The sequence below is a fragment of the Pelophylax lessonae genome (assembly GCF_965119305.1).
Source record: "Pelophylax lessonae genome assembly, chromosome: 10".
Classification (NCBI taxonomy): Eukaryota; Metazoa; Chordata; class Amphibia; order Anura; family Ranidae; genus Pelophylax; species Pelophylax lessonae.
In genome coordinates, this window is record NC_138777.1 from 147,081,425 (window position 1) to 147,100,383 (window position 18,959).

An 18,959-nucleotide genomic window follows, 5' to 3' on the forward strand; every position below is an offset into this window, starting at 1 on the left:
TAGTGTGGGGCATATACTTAGCCCCTGAGCCATGATTGGCTAAAGGCAGCCTGCCTTTTGTCCAATCATGGCACAGATGGCACAGAAGGGGGCGTGTCCTATGCCTACATACGTCTGCTAATAGGTGTCCCTCATTCTCATCTGAAAAAAGTTGTGGTATAAAAATGGCCAGAGCAAATTAAAACAGGGTAGCTTAGATGCCTCGTATCAAGGGAAGTGGGGTTTCCTCAGTCTAAAGAACATCTTTACCAGGGACCCCTCTACCAGGTGAAAATATCAACAGAATCCCTATGGGTAGAACTTAAAGGGGAAGGCACTATAGGGAGGGTAATATTGGGCGTATGTTATAGGCCCCCCAACCAGAGGGAGGAGGGGGAGGCGGACCTCCTTTTACAGACAGGATTGGTAGCAAGGATGGGAAATGTCATTATAATGGGGTACTTAAATTATCCAGACATAGACTGGGCAGAAGGAACCGCGCATTCAGCCAAGGCTTGGCAGTTCCAAAATGTTTTGCAGGACAATTTCATGGGTCAGATGGTGAATGCACCGACAAGAAACAATGCGGTACTTGACCTACTGATTACCAACAATTCAGACCTGCTTACAGATATAGAAATACGGGGCAACTTAGGAAACAGTGACCATAGGTCAATAAGTTTCAGTATTAATTATAGTAATAGGAAACACAAGGGTAATATAAGGACACTGAATTTCAAAAGAGCCAATTTCCCAAAACTGTGCTCTCTGCTAGAAAATATCATATGCGATAGAACCCTGGGAACAAAGAACATGGAGGAAAAATGGGAGTGCTTCAAGAGCATACTAAACAACGGGATTGGCCAGTGCATTCCAAAGGGAAATAAATTTAAAAGAGCAAAACTAAACCCTCGGTGGCTAAACTCCAACATAAAAATGCATATTAATACTAAAGAAAATGCCTTCAAAAAATACAAGGCTGAGGGGTCATTGGCAGCATTCAAGTATTACAAAGCATATAATGAGAAATCTAAAGGCGAAATCAAGACGGCTAAAATAGAACACGAGAGACATATAGCGGAAGAGAGTAAAAAGAACCCCAAAAAAATATTTAAGTATATAAACAGTAAGAAAGCGAGGCCAGAACACATTGGCCCCATAAAAGACGACAAAGGAAATTTGGCCACAGAGGACAGGGAAAAGGCGAAAGTGTTAAATACTTTCTCTTCAGTCTTCACAAAAGAATCGGGGGGCTGCACTAACCCAGCTTGTAATGCTAAACTAAATAATACACCTCAGGAAGTACCCCCATGGCTAACAGGAGATAGACTTAGAACTAAAATAGAGAAACTTAACATTAATAAATCACCGGGACCAGATGGCTTGCACCCGGGGGTTCTTAAAGAGCTCAGCCAGGTGATTGCCAGACCATTATTCTTGATCTCTAAAGATAGTCTACTGACGGGTGTGGTGCCAGCTGATTGGAAAAAAGCCAACGTGGTACCAATATTTAAAAAGGGCCAAGATATATCCCGGGTAACTATAGGCCGGTCAGCCTAACATCAGTAGTCTGCAAGATTTTGGAGGGGATGTTAAGAGACTACATACAAGACTTTAGTAATGAAAACGGTATTATTAGTAGTAATCAGCATGGATTCATGAAAAATTGTTCTTGCCAAACCAATCTATTAACCTTCTACGATGAAGTGAGCTGCCACCTAGATAAAGGTAAGCCTGTGGGTATGGACCATAGGGTGAGTACCTGGATAGAGAACTGGCTTCAGGGGAGAGTCCAGAGGGTGGTGATTAATGTGGAGTACTCGGATTGGGCGGGTGGGGAAAGTGTGGTCCCCCAAGGATCTGTCCTGGGACCAATCCTGTTGAATTTATTCATAAATGATCTAGAGGAGGGGATATCTAGTACAATCTCAGTATTTGCAGATGATACTAAACTAAGCATGCCAATATCTTCTATGCAGGATGTGGAAACCTTACAAGTGGACCTGAACAAAATAATGGGATGGGCAACTACATGGCAGATGAGGTTTAATGTTGAGAAATGTAAAGTAATGCACTTGGGCATTAGAAACACGAAAGCAAGCTACTCACTAGGGGGGCAACCTCTGGGTGAATCTAAGATGGAAAAGGACCTGGGGGTTCTGGTGGACAACAGGCTTGGCAGTGGCATGCAATGCCATGCAGCTGCAAGCAAAGCCAACAGAATACTGGCATGTATAAAAAAGGGGATTCACTCCAGAAATAAAGAGATTATTCTCCCACTCTACAAGACTCTGGTCCGGCCACATCTGGAGTATGTTGTCCAGTTCTGGGCACCGGTCCTCAGGAAGGATGTGCTAGAATTGGAGAGAGTCCAGAGAAGGGCAACAAAAATAATTAGGGGAATGGAGGGCATCGGCTATGAGGAAAGACTACAAGCACTGAACTTTTTCTCTCTGAAGAAGAGACGATTGAGGGGGGATATGATATCCATGTACAAATACTGTACTGGCGACCCTAGCATAAGGAACAAACTTTTTAGAGAAAGGGAATACAATAAGACACGTGGCCACTCACTAAAAAAAAAATGGTTTAACCTTAAAATACGTAAGGTGTTCTTCACTGTCAGAGCACTAAGGATGTGGAATTCCCTTCATCAAGTAGTGGTATCAGCAGGGAGCATCGATAGTTTCAAAAAACTAGATGGGCACCTTAAAGACCACAACATACAGGGGTATACAATGTACGGTTAACAGCAAATACACACACACATCATAGGTTGAACTGGATGGACTGATGTCTTTTTTCAACCTCACAAGCTATGTAACTATGTAACCTGCATTTTCTTTTATTTGTTTTTGCTTTTGCTTTGTAAATCCTTTACTAACATTAGGATATAAAATATCAGGTGTTAAAATGCCTGAAATATTTTTGTCCCTATGTCTTTCTGAGGTATCGTATGTACAGTATATTATATGTGGTCTGTACTGGTCCATATCACCTCATCCATATTCTTTTACATTTTTTTTCTTATTGCTGTGGTGGTTTTACTGACCAATGGTGACATTAAATAAATATATATTATATATGCTATATACTGGGGGGAGGTGCATTATATTTTGGGACTCCTAGACACTAGATATATATGTATAGTCAATAGGACTTTGTATGTTACATCAGGAGATCATCACTATGGATCTTCACATTAGTAATTTAATATTTTTGATTCTATCTGCAGATAAAACAGGGTGCCGTCAAGTGGCTCTGCAGCTTACACATGCGTTTGCAAATGTGTGTCAACTAAACCCCTGTTCTTTGTATCATGAGACAGGTCTATTTGGTTGGTGACAGACTGGAGGGTGAGTACATCAGACTGAGGGCTGGCTGACTTCCATGCACCTCTTAGAATCCTTCAACCTCATTTTTTTCTTGATAGAGGGGAACATAAGAACCCTAAACTTCCGAAGGGCAAACATTCCCAAATTGTGCTCAATGACGGAAAGGGTAAACTGGGACCAAGCCTTAGGAACACTGACCACAGAGGAAAAATGGGAATGCTTTAGGAACATATTAAACAAATGCATCTCGCAGTGCATTCCTATGGGAAATACATTTAGAAGAGACAAAGCCAAACCTGGCTGGCTAAACCGTAATGTTAAAAAATGTATTAGGGGGTAAAAAGAAATGGCCTTCAAGAAATAGAAATAAAAAATCAGAGGGCACAGTATCGACTTTGGAGCAATACAAGGAGGCAAATAAGAAAAGTAAATACAAAATCAAAATGGCTAAAATCAACTTTGAGAGACAAATAGCGGAGGAACCCAAAGAAATTCTTTAAATATATCAACAGCAAAAAAACTAGGGCAGAGCATATTGCACACATAATTAACGATTATGGGAGGATGGTTACAGAGGACACTGAAAAAGCAACCGTGCTGACCGCTTTTTTCTCGTCAGTCTTTACACAGGAAAAGGAGGGGTACACTGACCAGGACTGTATGGTTAGTAGTAATGCACAGGACTTGCCGCTATGGCTAACAGAGGGTGAAATCAGGGAAAGGCTGGATAAAATTAACACAAATAAATCACCAGGCCCGGATGGCGTACATCCTAGAGTACTCAAAGAACTTAGTAAGCCTATATCTAGACCAATGTTCCTGATCTTTGCTGACAGTATTATGACAGGAAATGTACCAGGGGATTGGAGGAAAGCTAACGTGATACCGATATTCAAAAATGTGCAGAGGCATGTCCCGGGAAATTATAGGCTTGTCAGTCTGACATCGATAGTATGTAAACTTCTGGAAGGGATGATAAGGGACTATATCGTAGAGTTTGCTAAAGACAACAACATCATCAGCAGTAACCAGCACAGGTTTACAAATGGGCGTTTTTGTCAAACCAATCTCTTAACATTCTATGAGGAGGTGAGCTGTGAGCGATATAGGGGGAGACCAGTGGATGTGGTGTACCTGGATTTCGCTAAGGCGTTTGATACAGTTCCCCACAAGCGCTTAATTTATAAAATAAGGTCTGCAGGCATCGACCGCAAGGTTTGCTCTTGGAAACTGAACTGGCTAAAAGGGCGTGTCCAAAGGGTGGTAATAAATAGCGCATACTCAGACTGGTCTGAGGTGGTAAGTGGGGTCCCCCAAGGCTCAGTCCTGGGACCAACCCTGTTCAATTTATTCATAAACAGCTTTGAGGACGGGATCAGTAGTTCTATATCAGTTTTTGCAGATGACACAAAATTGGGCAGGGCAATAGCTGCATAGCATGAAGCAGATATCCTACAGAATGACCTGGACAAAATAACAGAGTGGGCAAAGACATGGCAAATGAGGTTTAATGTGGAGAAGTGTAAGGTTTTGCACTTGGGGACTAAAAACATAAAAGCACAATACACATTAGGGGGGGAACCCTTGGGGGAATCAAAAATGGAGAAAGATCTGGGAGTCTTGGTAGAGGATAGACTAGGCAATAGCATGCAATGTCAAGCGGCAGCTGCCAAAGCCAGCAGAATATTAGCATGCATAAAGAACCCTTCCACTTTATAAAACTCTGGTCCAACCGCATCTGGAGTATTCTGTCCAGTTCTGGTCGCCAGCTGGAGAGAGTCCAGAGAAGGGCAACTAAACTAATTAGGGGATTGGAGGACCTTAATTATGAAGAGCATCTGCAATCGCTTGATTTATTCTCCCTGGAGAAGAGACGCCTGAGAGGGGACATGATAGCAATGTATAAATACCTCAATGGTGATCTCAGCATAGAAAAAAAGCTATTCAGTCGAAAGGATTGCATGAGGACTCAGGGCATACAATGCGATTAGAGGAGAAGCGTTTTAACCTCAGGCAACGTGGGGGGTTCTTTACTGTTAGGGCTACAGGATTGTGGAATTCTCTACCACAAGAGGTGGTTTCTGTGGGAAGTATGGTTGCTTTCAAAAGACTCTTGGATGTACATCTCAAGGATCAGAACATTCAGGGGTATGAGAGATGATTATGGCCACACACACCTACACAGGTTGAACTGGATGGACTATTGTCTTTCTTCAACCTCAACTACAATGTAACTATGTAACTATGTAAAAATGAAATTATGTTATAATAAACTATTTACTTCTCAATCTTTGTAGGAAGTATCTAATTTCCAAACCACAGACCCCTGAAGAAGGGTAGTTTTACCCGAAACGCGTTGGGACTTTTGGAACATATACCCTGTTGTATTGCCATGTATATCCAAAACCCATTGTTATTGTGAGCCGTGCTGGTTTATTTTTATGTCTAGTTGTGTGACCATTGTATACAACTTTTTAATATTTATATAATAAAATTGATTTTCTTTATCAAAAATACTTAATTCTTGTTTTGGATGGTTGGTTGCCCACATAGTCCTATCCTGTAGGGGGATTTTGTCTATGCTTGACTATTTGGGACAATGGCTACCTCCATTCAGGTACTGCATGATGTGCTAATTAATTTTGAAATATTTTTCTGGTTAATAAAGTGGTATTATACATTGCAGCACGTGATAACAACAATTTATCTGACAATGTCTAAATCACAATGTTTTAAACCACTTCAGCTTCTGAAGATTTACCCCCCTTCCTGACCAGGCCATTTTTTTGCTTTTTGACACTGCGTTAATCCAACTGACAATTGCACAGTCATCCAACGCTGTATCCAAATGAAATCTATATTGTTTTTTTTACACAAATAGAGCTTTCTTTTGGCGGTATTTGATTGCGACTGTAATTTTTTTTTTTTTTTTTTTTGTGCTATTAACAAAAAAAGACCATATTTTTTACTTTCTGCTATAAAAGATATCCTATAAAAAAATGTAAAAATCTAATTTCTTCATAAATTTAGGTCAATATGTATTCTGCGACAACTTTTTGGTAAAAAAAAATTCCCAATAAGCGAAAGTTGTAGTGTCTACAAACTATGGTATATATACTGGAATATTTATTTATTTTTATACTAGTAATAGCGGCGATCAGTGACTTATAGCGGGACTGCGATTGTATGGCAGGCAATCTGACACTAACTCATACTTTCAACACTTTGTGGGAACCAGTGACACGAATACAGCTGTGGCCAAATGTTTTAAGAATGACACAAATATTAATTTTCACTAAGTCTGCTGCCTTCGTTTTAAAGATGGCAATTTGCATATACTCCAGAATGTTATGAAGAGTGATCAGATGAATTGCAATTAATTGAAAAGTCCCTCTTTGTCATGAAAAGGAACTTAATCCCCAAAAAAACCCATTTCAACTGCATTTCAGCCCTGCCGCTAAAGGACCAGCTGACATCATATCAGTGATTCTCTCGTTAACACAGGTGTCAGTGTTGATGAGGACAAGGCTGAAATTCACTCTGTAATGTTGATTGAGTTAGAATAACAGACTGGAAGCTTTAGGCCCCTTTCACACATGCTGTCCGTTTGTCCGTTTTTCATCCATCCGTTGACGGATGAAAAACGGACATCAATGTATCTCTATGTAAAAACGGATGACAACGGATGATCATCAGTTAACATCCGTTTTCATCCGCTTCCGTCAATGTCCGTTTTTTTTAACGTATGAATGCTCTATTTTTCATCCGTTTTATAAAACTGATCAGATGAAAAACGGATGACAACGGATGAAAAACGGTTTACAACGGATGAAAAACGGATAACAACTGACGAAAAACGGATGACAACTGATGAAAACGGATGAAAAACGGATAACAACTGACGAAAAACGGATAACAACTGACGAAAAACGGATGAAAAATGGATGGAAAACTGATACATTTTGACATGACTGAACTGATGAACTGAATGGACCGTATGTGTGAAAGGGGCCTTAAAGGGAGGGTGGTGCTTGAAATCATGGTTCTTCCACTGTTAACCATGGTTACCTGCAAGGAAACACATGCAGTCATCGTTGCTTTGCATAAAAAGGGATTCATAGGCAAGGATATTGCTACTACTAAGATTGCACCTAAATCAACCATTTATCGGATCATCAAGAACGTTGAGAGAGGTTCAATTGTTGAAAAGTAGGATTCAGGGTGCCCAAGAAAGTCCAGCAAGTGCCAGGACTGTCTCTTACAGGTCATTCAGCTGTGGGATCGGGGCATCACCAGTGCAGAGCTTGCTCAGGAATGGCAACAGGCAGGTGTGAGTGCATTTACACATACAGTGAGGCAAAGACTTTTGGAGGATGGCCTGGTGTCAAGAAGGGTAGCAAAGAAGCCACTTCTCTCCAGGAAAAACATCAGGGACTGGTTAATATTCTGCAAAAGGTACAGGGATTGGACTGCTGAGGACTGGGTTAAAGTCATTTCTTTTTTTTTGATGAATCCCCTTTCCGATTGTTTGGGGCATCTGGAAAAAACCTTGTCCGGAGAAGAAAAGGTGAGCACTACCAACAGTCCTGTGTCATGCCAACAGTAAAGCATCCCGAGACCATTCATGTGTGGGGTTGCTTCTCAGCCAAGGGACTGTGCTCACTCACAATTTTGCCTAAGAACAAAGCAATGAATAAAGAATGGTACAAAAACATCCTCCAAGAGCAACTTCTTCCAACCATCCAAGAACAGTTTTGTGATGAACAATGCCTTTTCCAGCATGATGGAGCACCTTGCCATAAGGCAATAGTGATAACTAAGCCTCTTGGGGAACAAAACATCGACATTTTGGGTAGATGGCCAGGAAACTTCCCAGACCTTAATCCTGTTGAGAACTTGTGGTCAATCCTCAAGAAGTTCTTCATATTTTGCCTTTGGATTGCCTTTTGGATTGCTCTGGAGATTTTACTGCTTGGATGAGATGAGTATATCTCATTTTTTGCATTTATAAGCCTTGGTTACTTATATGAAGGTTTTGCTATGGACTTGCATCATATGCCTGTGTTGTGCGAGATAGACTTATTTTACAGCCTTTCTGACAATGAGGAACTTGTCTCTTCAATTTATAAACTAGTCCTTGAGAGATTGATCTAACAGTCCTTACTATTATTTCTACATAGAGATCCATCGCCAAAATAGTGACCAAAATCAGTACTTTAGTCTATACAGTTATACATTTATTGCTAAGCACCAATGGCATTATGGGTCTTTTCTGCACTGTTTAACCGCTTGCCGACCGCCGCAAGTAGATTTACTGCGGCGGTCAGCCCCTGCCAGGCAGAGTGACGTTAATTAACGTCACTAGCCTGGGAGGGTCTGGGGAGCGAGCGCGCGCCCGCGGAGGCGCGCTCCCGCTCCCGCGCGGTCACGGACCCCCCCGCGCGTGCGACCAGCGGACCCGATGTCCGCCGGTCACTCGGCGATCGTCGGGGGAGAGGGAGAATGTCAGGCAGCTTGTGTAAACAAGCCACCTGTCATTCTCCTCGCTGTAAAGACACTGATCACACGGATCTACTATGTAGATCCGTTGATCAGTGTCCTTACAGCTCAAGCCACAGCCAATCACAGTAGAAAGCACGCCCCTAGGGACACACACAGCCCCTCCCTCCCAAATAAAGTTAACCCATTCACTACCAGTGTATTTTTACAGTAACAGTGCATATGTATAGCACTGATTACTGTAGAAATGTCACTGGTACCCCCAAAAGTGTCAAAAATGTCAGTCAAGGGTCCGATCTGTCCGCCACAATGTCGCAGTACCGCAAAAAAAATCGCAGATCGCCGCCATTACTCGTTAAAAAAAAAAACAACAAAAATGACAAAAATCTTTCCCTTTGTTAGTAAACGCGATAACTTTTGCGCAAACCAATAAAAATACGCTTTTTGCGAATTGTTTTACCAAACATAGGTAGGATAAAACAAATTGCCCGAAAATGTTAAAAAATTTTGATTTTTACATTTTTTTGGGGGGGAATTTCATATAAAAAAATGTGAAAAATATTGCTATTTTTGCAAAATTGACGCTCTTTTTTTGTTTATAGCGCGTGATCAAAAAATTGCACAGGTGATCAAATACCACCAAAAGAAAGCTCTGTTTGTGGGAAAAAAAGGACGCCAAATTCGTTTAGGTACAGCGTCGCACGACCGCGCAATTGTCCGTTAAAGTCACGCAGTGCCGAATCGCAAAATACCCCCTGGTCTTTTAGCAGGAAAATCCTCCGGGGCTTAAGTGGTTAATGGAGGGCGAGGGGCTGGTTGCATGTTTGTTTTTAATGAGTGTGTGTTTGTTGTTGTCCTTGGTACCATTTTAATTTCATGTCATCATGCATCAACTTTTGATCTAGGTTTTGTGTGATCATTTTTCTTTAAAGTATACACGTTTTCATATCCAGTAGGTGTTTGATCACTAATTTCAATCTATTGTGGATTGGGTGGTATAGAGTAATTAAACCAGTTTCTTTTACTGAGTAGTTTTCCTCTTGATATTGTACTGGTATGCTCCCCCCCCCCTCCTTTACTGTGGCAAATGTTTTCACGCCCCTTCACATTCATTGATTCATTATATATTTAATGAGGGATATGTCTTGGAGTGCCTATTATTAGTTTATCTCAATCCTCAATAAGCGGGTGAACAAAAAAGAAGAAAAAACGCACACATTCTGACAAACTCCAAGCATTGATTATCCAAGAATGGGCTGCCATCAGTCAGGATGTGGCCTAAAAGTTGATTGACAGCATGCCAGGGCGAATTGCAGAGGTCTTAAAAAAGAAGTGTCAACACTGCAAATATTGACTCTTTGCCTAAACTTAATGTAATTATCAATAAAAGCCTTTGACACGTATTAAATGCTTGTATTTATACTTCAGTATACCATAGTAACATCTGACAAAAAGATCTAAAAACACTGAAGCAGCAGACTTTGTGAAAATAAATTTTTGTGCCATTCTCAAAACTTTTGGCCAGGGCTGTACAGTGATCAGTGCTAAAAATATACACTGTCACTGTACTAATGACACTGGCTTGGAAGCGGTTAGCATCTAGGGCGATCATGTGTTAAATGTGTGCCTAACCAGTGTTTATGTGTGTACTGTGAGCTACTTTTACTAAGGGATGTGCCACTTTTTATTCCCTGCTTTGCAGGGAAACAAAAAAAGGCACATCCCCGCTGACAGGACAGAGCGCTGTATTGTGTACATGGACAGAGCTCTTTCCTGTCTTCCTCCTCCCAAATCAGTTTGTGGCTAATCACAGCACAGCCGGCGAAGTACGCACGCCTCCTACCCGGAGGGGCTGGATCAAGTATTCGATACGTGATCCAGCAGAAGACAGCCGCTCTGCAACCGTACTCCTACATGAGGTGGTTGGAAAGCAGTTAATCCAGTTTCATGCAGCGGGGTCTATTTGTATTTGCATTGCATATTTTTTACTATATTGTTGTGGAATTTAATCTCAGGATATATACATTCTATTGATCTTTTGTTTACTGCATATGGAAAAAGAAGAAACATACCAATTACATTAAAAAAAAAAAAAAAAGTTACTGCTAGAAGAGAGAATAGATATACCAGGCATTTTATGTGCAATGTTTACCTCTGGGTGCAATTCCTATAGAACTGCGACTCTGCTTGTGAGACTTTTCCTCCTCTTCTTCCTCATTGAAGTCATCCATGTCTGCAATGTCTGAAGGCTTTAGACTCAGGAGACTGGCAACACTCTGCATGTCTTCATCGCTGTCATGTAAACACAGTATGTTAAAAGACAAGACTAAACAAAGAATACCATGTTGTATGTGTTTATATACATAAATCCTGCCTGTACCTTGGTACTTCTGAGTGACCTGACCATGGTATAATTTCTTCTGTTAAGTGACATTTCGCAAAATTATGACTATTCGCTTAGCTCCCCAAAAATTCTGTCTCCATTGTGTGAAAGTACCATGTCCAACTTTAAAGTGGAACTTTACTCTCTTAGTCAACATTGACTATTTTTAATCCTTATGCTGCAAGCATTATTAAATTGACAGGAAAGTATATTATATTTACTTGTTTTAAATGTGTTTTTTAAATTTCTTCAGTTACTTCCTGGTATCCATGCCTAGGCAAATGATGTCATAATACCAGGAGTCTTTAGGAGGTGAGGAGGAAGTTTCTCAGACAAGCACATCTTCCTGAAAAAATGAAACTTCCGCGCTATGGACTAAATGGATATATAAGTGAATAATAAATAAGTGAAAAAAGAGATATATATAAAATATATGTGAATCAAAAAATGTATATAAATATATCTAAAAATAGGCTGCAGCCTCCCTGGATGATAGTCCGGAGACTATACACTGGATAAAAAAGAAGAAATAGGGATGATGGCGCTGCCTATATAATTTAGATGTAAAAATATATATAAACTGTGAATTACAGTGCTAAAACAATATGTATATTCATACAATAATATGTTCCAAAAAACATCAATTAGGTGCAAGTGCACAGTGTAAAGGTGCCTTCAAAAAGTTAGAAAGTGACTGGTGCAATAAATAACAATAGATATTGTCTAATATTAATAATGTCGGCATGCAAATAATGTGCTAAAAAATATGGTGCTATATGATATGAACTATTCCACTCATACCATATAATGATATGGGGAATTATATAAAGTGCCAACAGAGCCAAAAAGAAAAGAAACCACGTTTATGAAATACAGATTGCAAGTCCAGTATGGAAAGATCCAGTAAAAAAGTCTATATCCTATGCGGTGACTTCAAGAACAAAAAAAGGGTGACAACACTTGGAGAATCAACACTCAGGTGGAAGATGACCCCGTGATGGGTGGTAAGGTGCTGGAATTCCTTTGGTAAAAATGCACACTTACCAGAGACACCCACCCCACACAGGGGTATAGAGCGGGTGTTTTAATGGGTCTGGCAACCTAGCGGTATCCTCCTATCCCTGGATGGAGGGCGTGTGCCGAGGATCAGGCTGGTCCTGGAATGGATCTATGTATTCACCGAGTCTTGAAAACAGTGAATCAATGCCACTTACTATAGGCCTGCCAGGTGGCTTCTGTGCATTTTTGTGGATCTTAGGTAAATAATATACCACTGGTATCTTATTGGATTCAGATATTAGATACTCTCCTTCTGTTTTCAAGACTCGGTGAATACATAGACACTTATTTACAACCAATAGTTAAAAAAGGCAGATCCTATCTTAAAGATATTTCTGAACTTATTAAGGATTTAAAATCCATTCCTATTACAGATCAGTGCTTCCTAGCCACCATAGATGCAAACTCGTTATATACGAGCATTACCCAATCAGATGGCCTACGGGCAGTAAAAAAGGCATTACACCAACATAGCAAATTAAAACAAATACAGATAGAGTATATCATTGAGGGATTAGAATTGGCAATGTCACACAATTTCTTTTGGCACAATAGAGAATACTATTTACAAACAAAGGGTGTGGCTATGGGAGCCAAATACGCACCGAGCGTTGCCAATTTGCTCATGGACTTATTAGAGGATAATTGTGTCTATGGGCGACATACTCCAGAGTTGGTTTTTTACAAGCGCTACATAGATGATATTGTAATTATTTGGAATGGCACTGAAGACACCTTAAAAGAATTCTTTTCAATACTTAATAATAACATTTTTGGAATAAAATTCACCGGAAACTGGAACCAAGAATCAATTAATTTTTTAGATTTGCAAATTTTTAAGGAGGAACATGTTTTAAAAAGTAGAACTTTTTTTAAAAGCACAGACAGAAATGGATACATACCTATTAATAGTTGCCACCATCCCAATTGGAAAGGGAATATACCTAAAGGCCAGTTTATAAGAATGAGACGGAATTGTGACAAACATGAAGACTTCCTAACTCAATCAGAGATCCTATTGGATAGATTTGTAGAAAAAGGATACGACAAGGATAAATTATACAAAACCAGAGAAATAATATCCAAAATGAATAGGGATGATTTGCTAAAGAAAAAGAACCGTACAAATAAGAGAGGAGAAATGGCTTTCATCACAGGATTTCATAAAAATTTCAGAGAAACTGAACGCATTATCAAGAGATACTGGCCTATACTTAAATCCGATAGGACCTTATCCAAATTGCTACCAAATAAACCCGCGTTTATATACAGAAAGGCACCTTCGCTCCGAAATCAATTGGTACACAACGTAGTGGACCCACCCAAACCAGTGAAAATGTTCAAAGACCTTAAGGGGTTCATTAGGTGCAAAAGATGTTTGGCCTGTAAGACAAATCCTAAACAACCCAGGAAAACATTACAATTTAAATCGAGAACAACAGGGGAAAATTTCAATATCAATAAACTTATCACTTGCCAGACGGACCATGTTACGTATTTGGTGGAATGTCCCTGCCGATTACAATATGTGGGTAGGACCACCAGACCATTATACATTAGAATCAGAGAGCACATTAAAAATATCCGTTTAGGTTTCCCCAAGCACAGCCTGTCCAGGCATTTTGCCGAGAAGCATAACAAAGATCCCAGAGGCCTCACTTTCTGTGGCATTGACTGTATATCCGCACATTGGCGAGGAGATAATAAAACAAGAAAGATCTCCAAAAATGAAACTTTATGGATCTATAGGTTACATACACTACAGCCTAAGGGCCTAAATCTAGACATCGATTTAAATTGTTTTATCTCTAATTTTTAGTATTCATTTTATCTGTGTAACTTATGATCATTCACCATTCCTGTTTTTAGACTTGGTTAATATATATGACATATTGGGACATGACACATACATGTGAGATGTCCTAATGTAATTTTTATTTAATTATATATGTCATATAATAATTCTATATGTGATTATTATACCAATTAGGTTTAACACTAGTCATCTGGGACACTTTTATCCCCATTTAGTTCCTTTCCTCCTTTTTTTAAACTTTTTTAATATTTTAAAATATTTAAAACATTTAAAATACATATGAATTTAATATATCTATTTATTGTCATCATTTGTGTAGTTCTACCCATGTCCACTAGATGTCTTCCCAAATTCCCCCATTGTACACACATTTTGATATTATATATCCCCCTTTTTCTTCCTATATATTTTTAACATATATTTTTTAATTTTTTGCTGATATTTATATTTATCGTCATGTATTGATGTATATATATGAACGTTTTTATGTATTTGAATTACCGATAGTATATTATGCTTCCGGAAATATGTATATGCAAGATTAGGAACCAATTTATATTGATATTTATAGTATTCATATATACGACCTTGCAAATAGTTTTTCAACATATTCGGACGGAGTTTTCTGTTTCATATTTAGTTTACTTTATTTAATCAGGCGCCATGTTTTCGTAGTCCGCTCGGACCGCGCAACCAATCAGGAAACTCTATTGTGGTTGCCTAGTTACCGCATACATATTTAATGGAAGCTTGCCGGACGTGACTTGACGCTGCTGATGACGTACAAGCTACGAAACGCGTACGGCGTGTCGAGTCATTTCCGGTAAACCCACATAGGAATGAGGCTTGGATCGCAAGCGCTCGGTTGATACAGTCACGCTCGATTTTTACCTGTTTTATGTGAGTACCTTTGCATTGCTTTGCATAATAAAGTATATTACGGAATTACACTATGTCCACCATTCATTTTCTGGTATAATATCGGGAGTGGAGCTAAGTGGATCCCTCGGAACACACCCAGGTCAGGAAGGCATACAGGGGATTATCCCAAGGCATATCCATTCCAGGACCAGCCTGATCCTCGGCACACGCCCTCCATCCAGGGATAGGAGGATACCGCTAGGTTGCCAGACCCATTAAAACACCCGCTCTATACCCCTGTGTGGGGTGGGTGTCTCTGGTAAGTGTGAATTTTTACCAAAGGAATTCCAGCACCTTACCACCCACCACGGGGTCATCTTTCACCTGAGTGTTGATTCTCCAAGTGTTGTCACCCTTTTTTTGTTCTTGAAGTCACCGCATAGGATATAGACTTTTTTACTGGATCTTTCCATACTGGACTTGCAATCTGTATTTCATAAACGTGGTTTCTTTTCTTTTTGGCTCTGTTGGCACTTTATATAATTCCCCATATCATTATATGGTATGAGTGGAATAGTTCATATCATATAGCACCATATTTTTTAGCACATTATTTGCATGCCGACATTATTAATATTAGACAATATCTATTGTTATTTATTGCACCAGTCACTTTCTAACTTTTTGAAGGCACCTTTACACTGTGCACTTGCACCTAATTGATGTTTTTTGGAACATATTATTGTATGAATATACATATTGTTTTAGCACTGTAATTCACAGTTTATATATATTTTTACATCTAAATTATATAGGCAGCGCCATCATCCCTATTTCTTCTTTTTTATCCAGTGTATAGTCTCCGGACTATCATCCAGGGAGGCTGCAGCCTATTTTTAGATATATTTATATACATTTTTTGATTCACATATATTTTATATATATCTCTTTTTTCACTTATTTATTATTCACTTATATATCCATTTAGTCCATAGCGCGGAAGTTTCATTTTTTCTATATCTACATACCCTCTGGGGTATGACTACCTCTGCAGCAATGGATCTATTTGGATATGTCACTAATAGAGAAATTAATATAGAGGATATTTTTAATCAAGAAACAGTTGCCAATAGGCATGATATGGAAGGTTTATTTAAACAACTTAAACATGCACTAGAGAAACAGCTCAGAGTATGGTGGGACATATCCATTCTTAGAATGTACATCAAAGAAAAAATCACCCCTAGGAGACTGAGGTGGGATGTGAACCCCAATGACGGGCTAGATGATGCCATAATGGCAGATGAGTGGTATGTCTTTTTAAATAGGTGCGAGATAGAACTTCTGACACTTATTATTAAAAGGAGACAAGTTAAATTACGGAATATAGAGACTATTATTACCAATCTCAAAACCGCACTAACACCATACGCAGAGCTTAATGAATATAAGAATAAGGAGAAAGAACTACACTCCTATATCAACAAATATGATACAGCATTGCAGTTAAAGAAACAGAAAAAATTTAGTAGAGACGTTAACGATTACAAAAAACAAAAAGTATATAAATGGCAATTAGGGGGGGTGGAAGAAATGGATATCCCCACCACACCCATTATCCCATCGTCAATGGAGTCATCAATAGATGATGGAGAATTTGAGGAAGAACCAGAAACACCTGTTTCTGTTACACCTCAAGTCGTCTCTTTTAGACCTAATAGAGAACATAGGGAATTGCAATCCACACCACCCCAGAATAGATTTGATCTACCTAGGAATTTAAGTAGATTAGACACCAGACCCTCTCCTTCTCAAGGACCTAGGCCTAGACCTTCTATTCTTAATACATCGAATCCAAGGTTCCAAATTCCTACACATAATAGATATTCCCCTTTGGAAAGAAGAGAATCCTTCACACCCAATAGGGAAGGCAGAATACAATATCAAGAATCTAGAAATTTTTTTCGGGGCGGTCCCCGCCCAAGACCCCCACCATATGGCTTCCAACAAACTCAAGGATGGCCAAGACCACAAGGAAGGCAAGGCTGGGGAGGCCCCCAAAGGTTCAACAATTGGAATACTTTCCATCCCAGGAACCGGAGACCGGTCCCACCCAGAGGAGGAGGAGGATACCAAGGGACATTGAGAGGTCAACAACAAACAGGATACTCGAGACCCCAATACCAGAACCAATACTGGGAAAACGAAGACGTACACGAGGGAAGAGAGGAGGCCAGAAGAAAAAGAAGACGCGAATTTTAGGACAGGGTATTTTTAATCTTACTGATGTTGTTTTTACTCCAGATGAACTTTTTATTTTAGATCTTGGTCTTAAATATGCCCCAAATAAAGAAGTGGATCCCTTCGAAGTTTTTATAGACTTGCATAAATTTTTAAGAAAACTCAAAATAAAGAAGCATTTTAGTCTGAATGGTTCCACGCAAGTATCGGGCAATTCCAAGTTTGAACATTCAGGGTTACAAAACAAATCCCTTTTTAACCCTAAAGTACCAGGAGCGGAATGCATCGATGCGTTCAAACAAATGGTAGAGGCGGATCTACGTAAGATAAAAACCAAGTGGAGCTGAGTGGATCCCTCGGAACACACCCAGGTCAGGAAGGCATACAGGGGATTATCCCAAGGCATATCCATTCCAGGCCTATAGTAAGTGGCATTGATTCACTGTTTTCAAGACTCGGTGAATACATAGATCCATTCCAGGACCAGCCTGATCCTCGGCACACGCCCTCCATCGGGATAGGAGGATACCGCTAGGTTGCCAGACCCATTAAAACACCCGCTCTATACCCCTGTGTGGGGTGGGTGTCTCTGGTAAGTGTGCATTTTTACCAAAGGAATTCCAGCACCTTACCACCCACCACGGGGTCATCTTCCACCTGAGTGTTGATTCTCCAAGTGTTGTCACCCTTTTTTTGTTCTTGAAGTCACCGCATAGGATATAGACTTTTTTACTGGATCTTTCCATACTGGACTTGCAATCTGTATTTCATAAACGTGGTTTCTTTTCTTTTTGGCTCTGTTGGCACTTTATATAATTCCCCATATCATTATATGGTATGAGTGGAATAGTTCATATCATATAGCACCATATTTTTTAGCACATTATTTGCATGCCGACATTATTAATATTAGACAATATCTATTGTTATTTATTGCACCAGTCACTTTCTAACTTTTACACTGTGCACTTGCACCTAATTGATGTTTTTTGGAACATATTATTGTATGAATATACATATTGTTTTAGCACTGTAATTCACAGTTTATATATATTTTTACATCTAAATTATATAGGCAGCGCCATCATCCCTATTTCTTCTTTTTTAAGCACATCTTCCTGCCTGCTGCATAAGCCAAGGGCAGATGGATCCCAGGAAGTAAATACTGCCAAAAATTCTACGTGGTGGTTTTCAAAGCAATTTCTCAGCAAAATAAAGCATAGAGACATGGATGGGTGGGTGAGCTTGCTTTGAATATTAATGTAGCACTACTCCCTTGTGAGCTGCTGGTGATGGGTTCCCCTGGGTTACCCATAGCAACAGTACAATAATAGTGACTTCAAAGTGCCTGACTCAGTCAAGAAACAGTCTAGGAGTTTTTTTTTTTTGTGGTTTTATTGAGAACTTGGATAGGAGAAGGGAATGAGTGGGATACTCCAACTTGAATAAACTATTCACAATTTGCTGGGACGTCTAGATATAATTGAGTGCGGCAAGGCTGCTGCTTCACCTTGTCACGAGCGATGAAGTAGAAGTTAATGAACCGCTTTAGATAAGCTGTACTGTACTGCAGAACCCCCTTTGTTCCTATTCTTCAGGGCTTTCTAAATGGCACTCCTTTTACTGTAATACTCTCAGTGTGAGCTAGCTCCTTGATCCCCTGACTTCACTGATCCCCTTCCTGGGCCAGACCCTTTGGCAGGTCCCTCAGTACTCACGGACACTGTTTTTTCCAAGAGACTCTGCCAGCAGCTCCACCGTCAGTTACACCGGATCCTTTGCAGCT

At 39.8% G+C, this 18,959-nt stretch overlaps 1 protein-coding gene across 1 annotated transcript in view; it reads right to left on the bottom strand.

Moving 5' to 3' along the window:
* The window catches only part of EHBP1L1 (EH domain binding protein 1 like 1), a 539,613-nt gene that overhangs the window by 231,267 nt on the left and 289,387 nt on the right, over positions 1 to 18,959 (bottom strand). Inside the window, 1 exon segment of the mRNA XM_082271174.1 lies at positions 10,966 to 11,105. Coding sequence (XP_082127300.1) covers positions 10,966 to 11,105 — 140 coding nt within the window.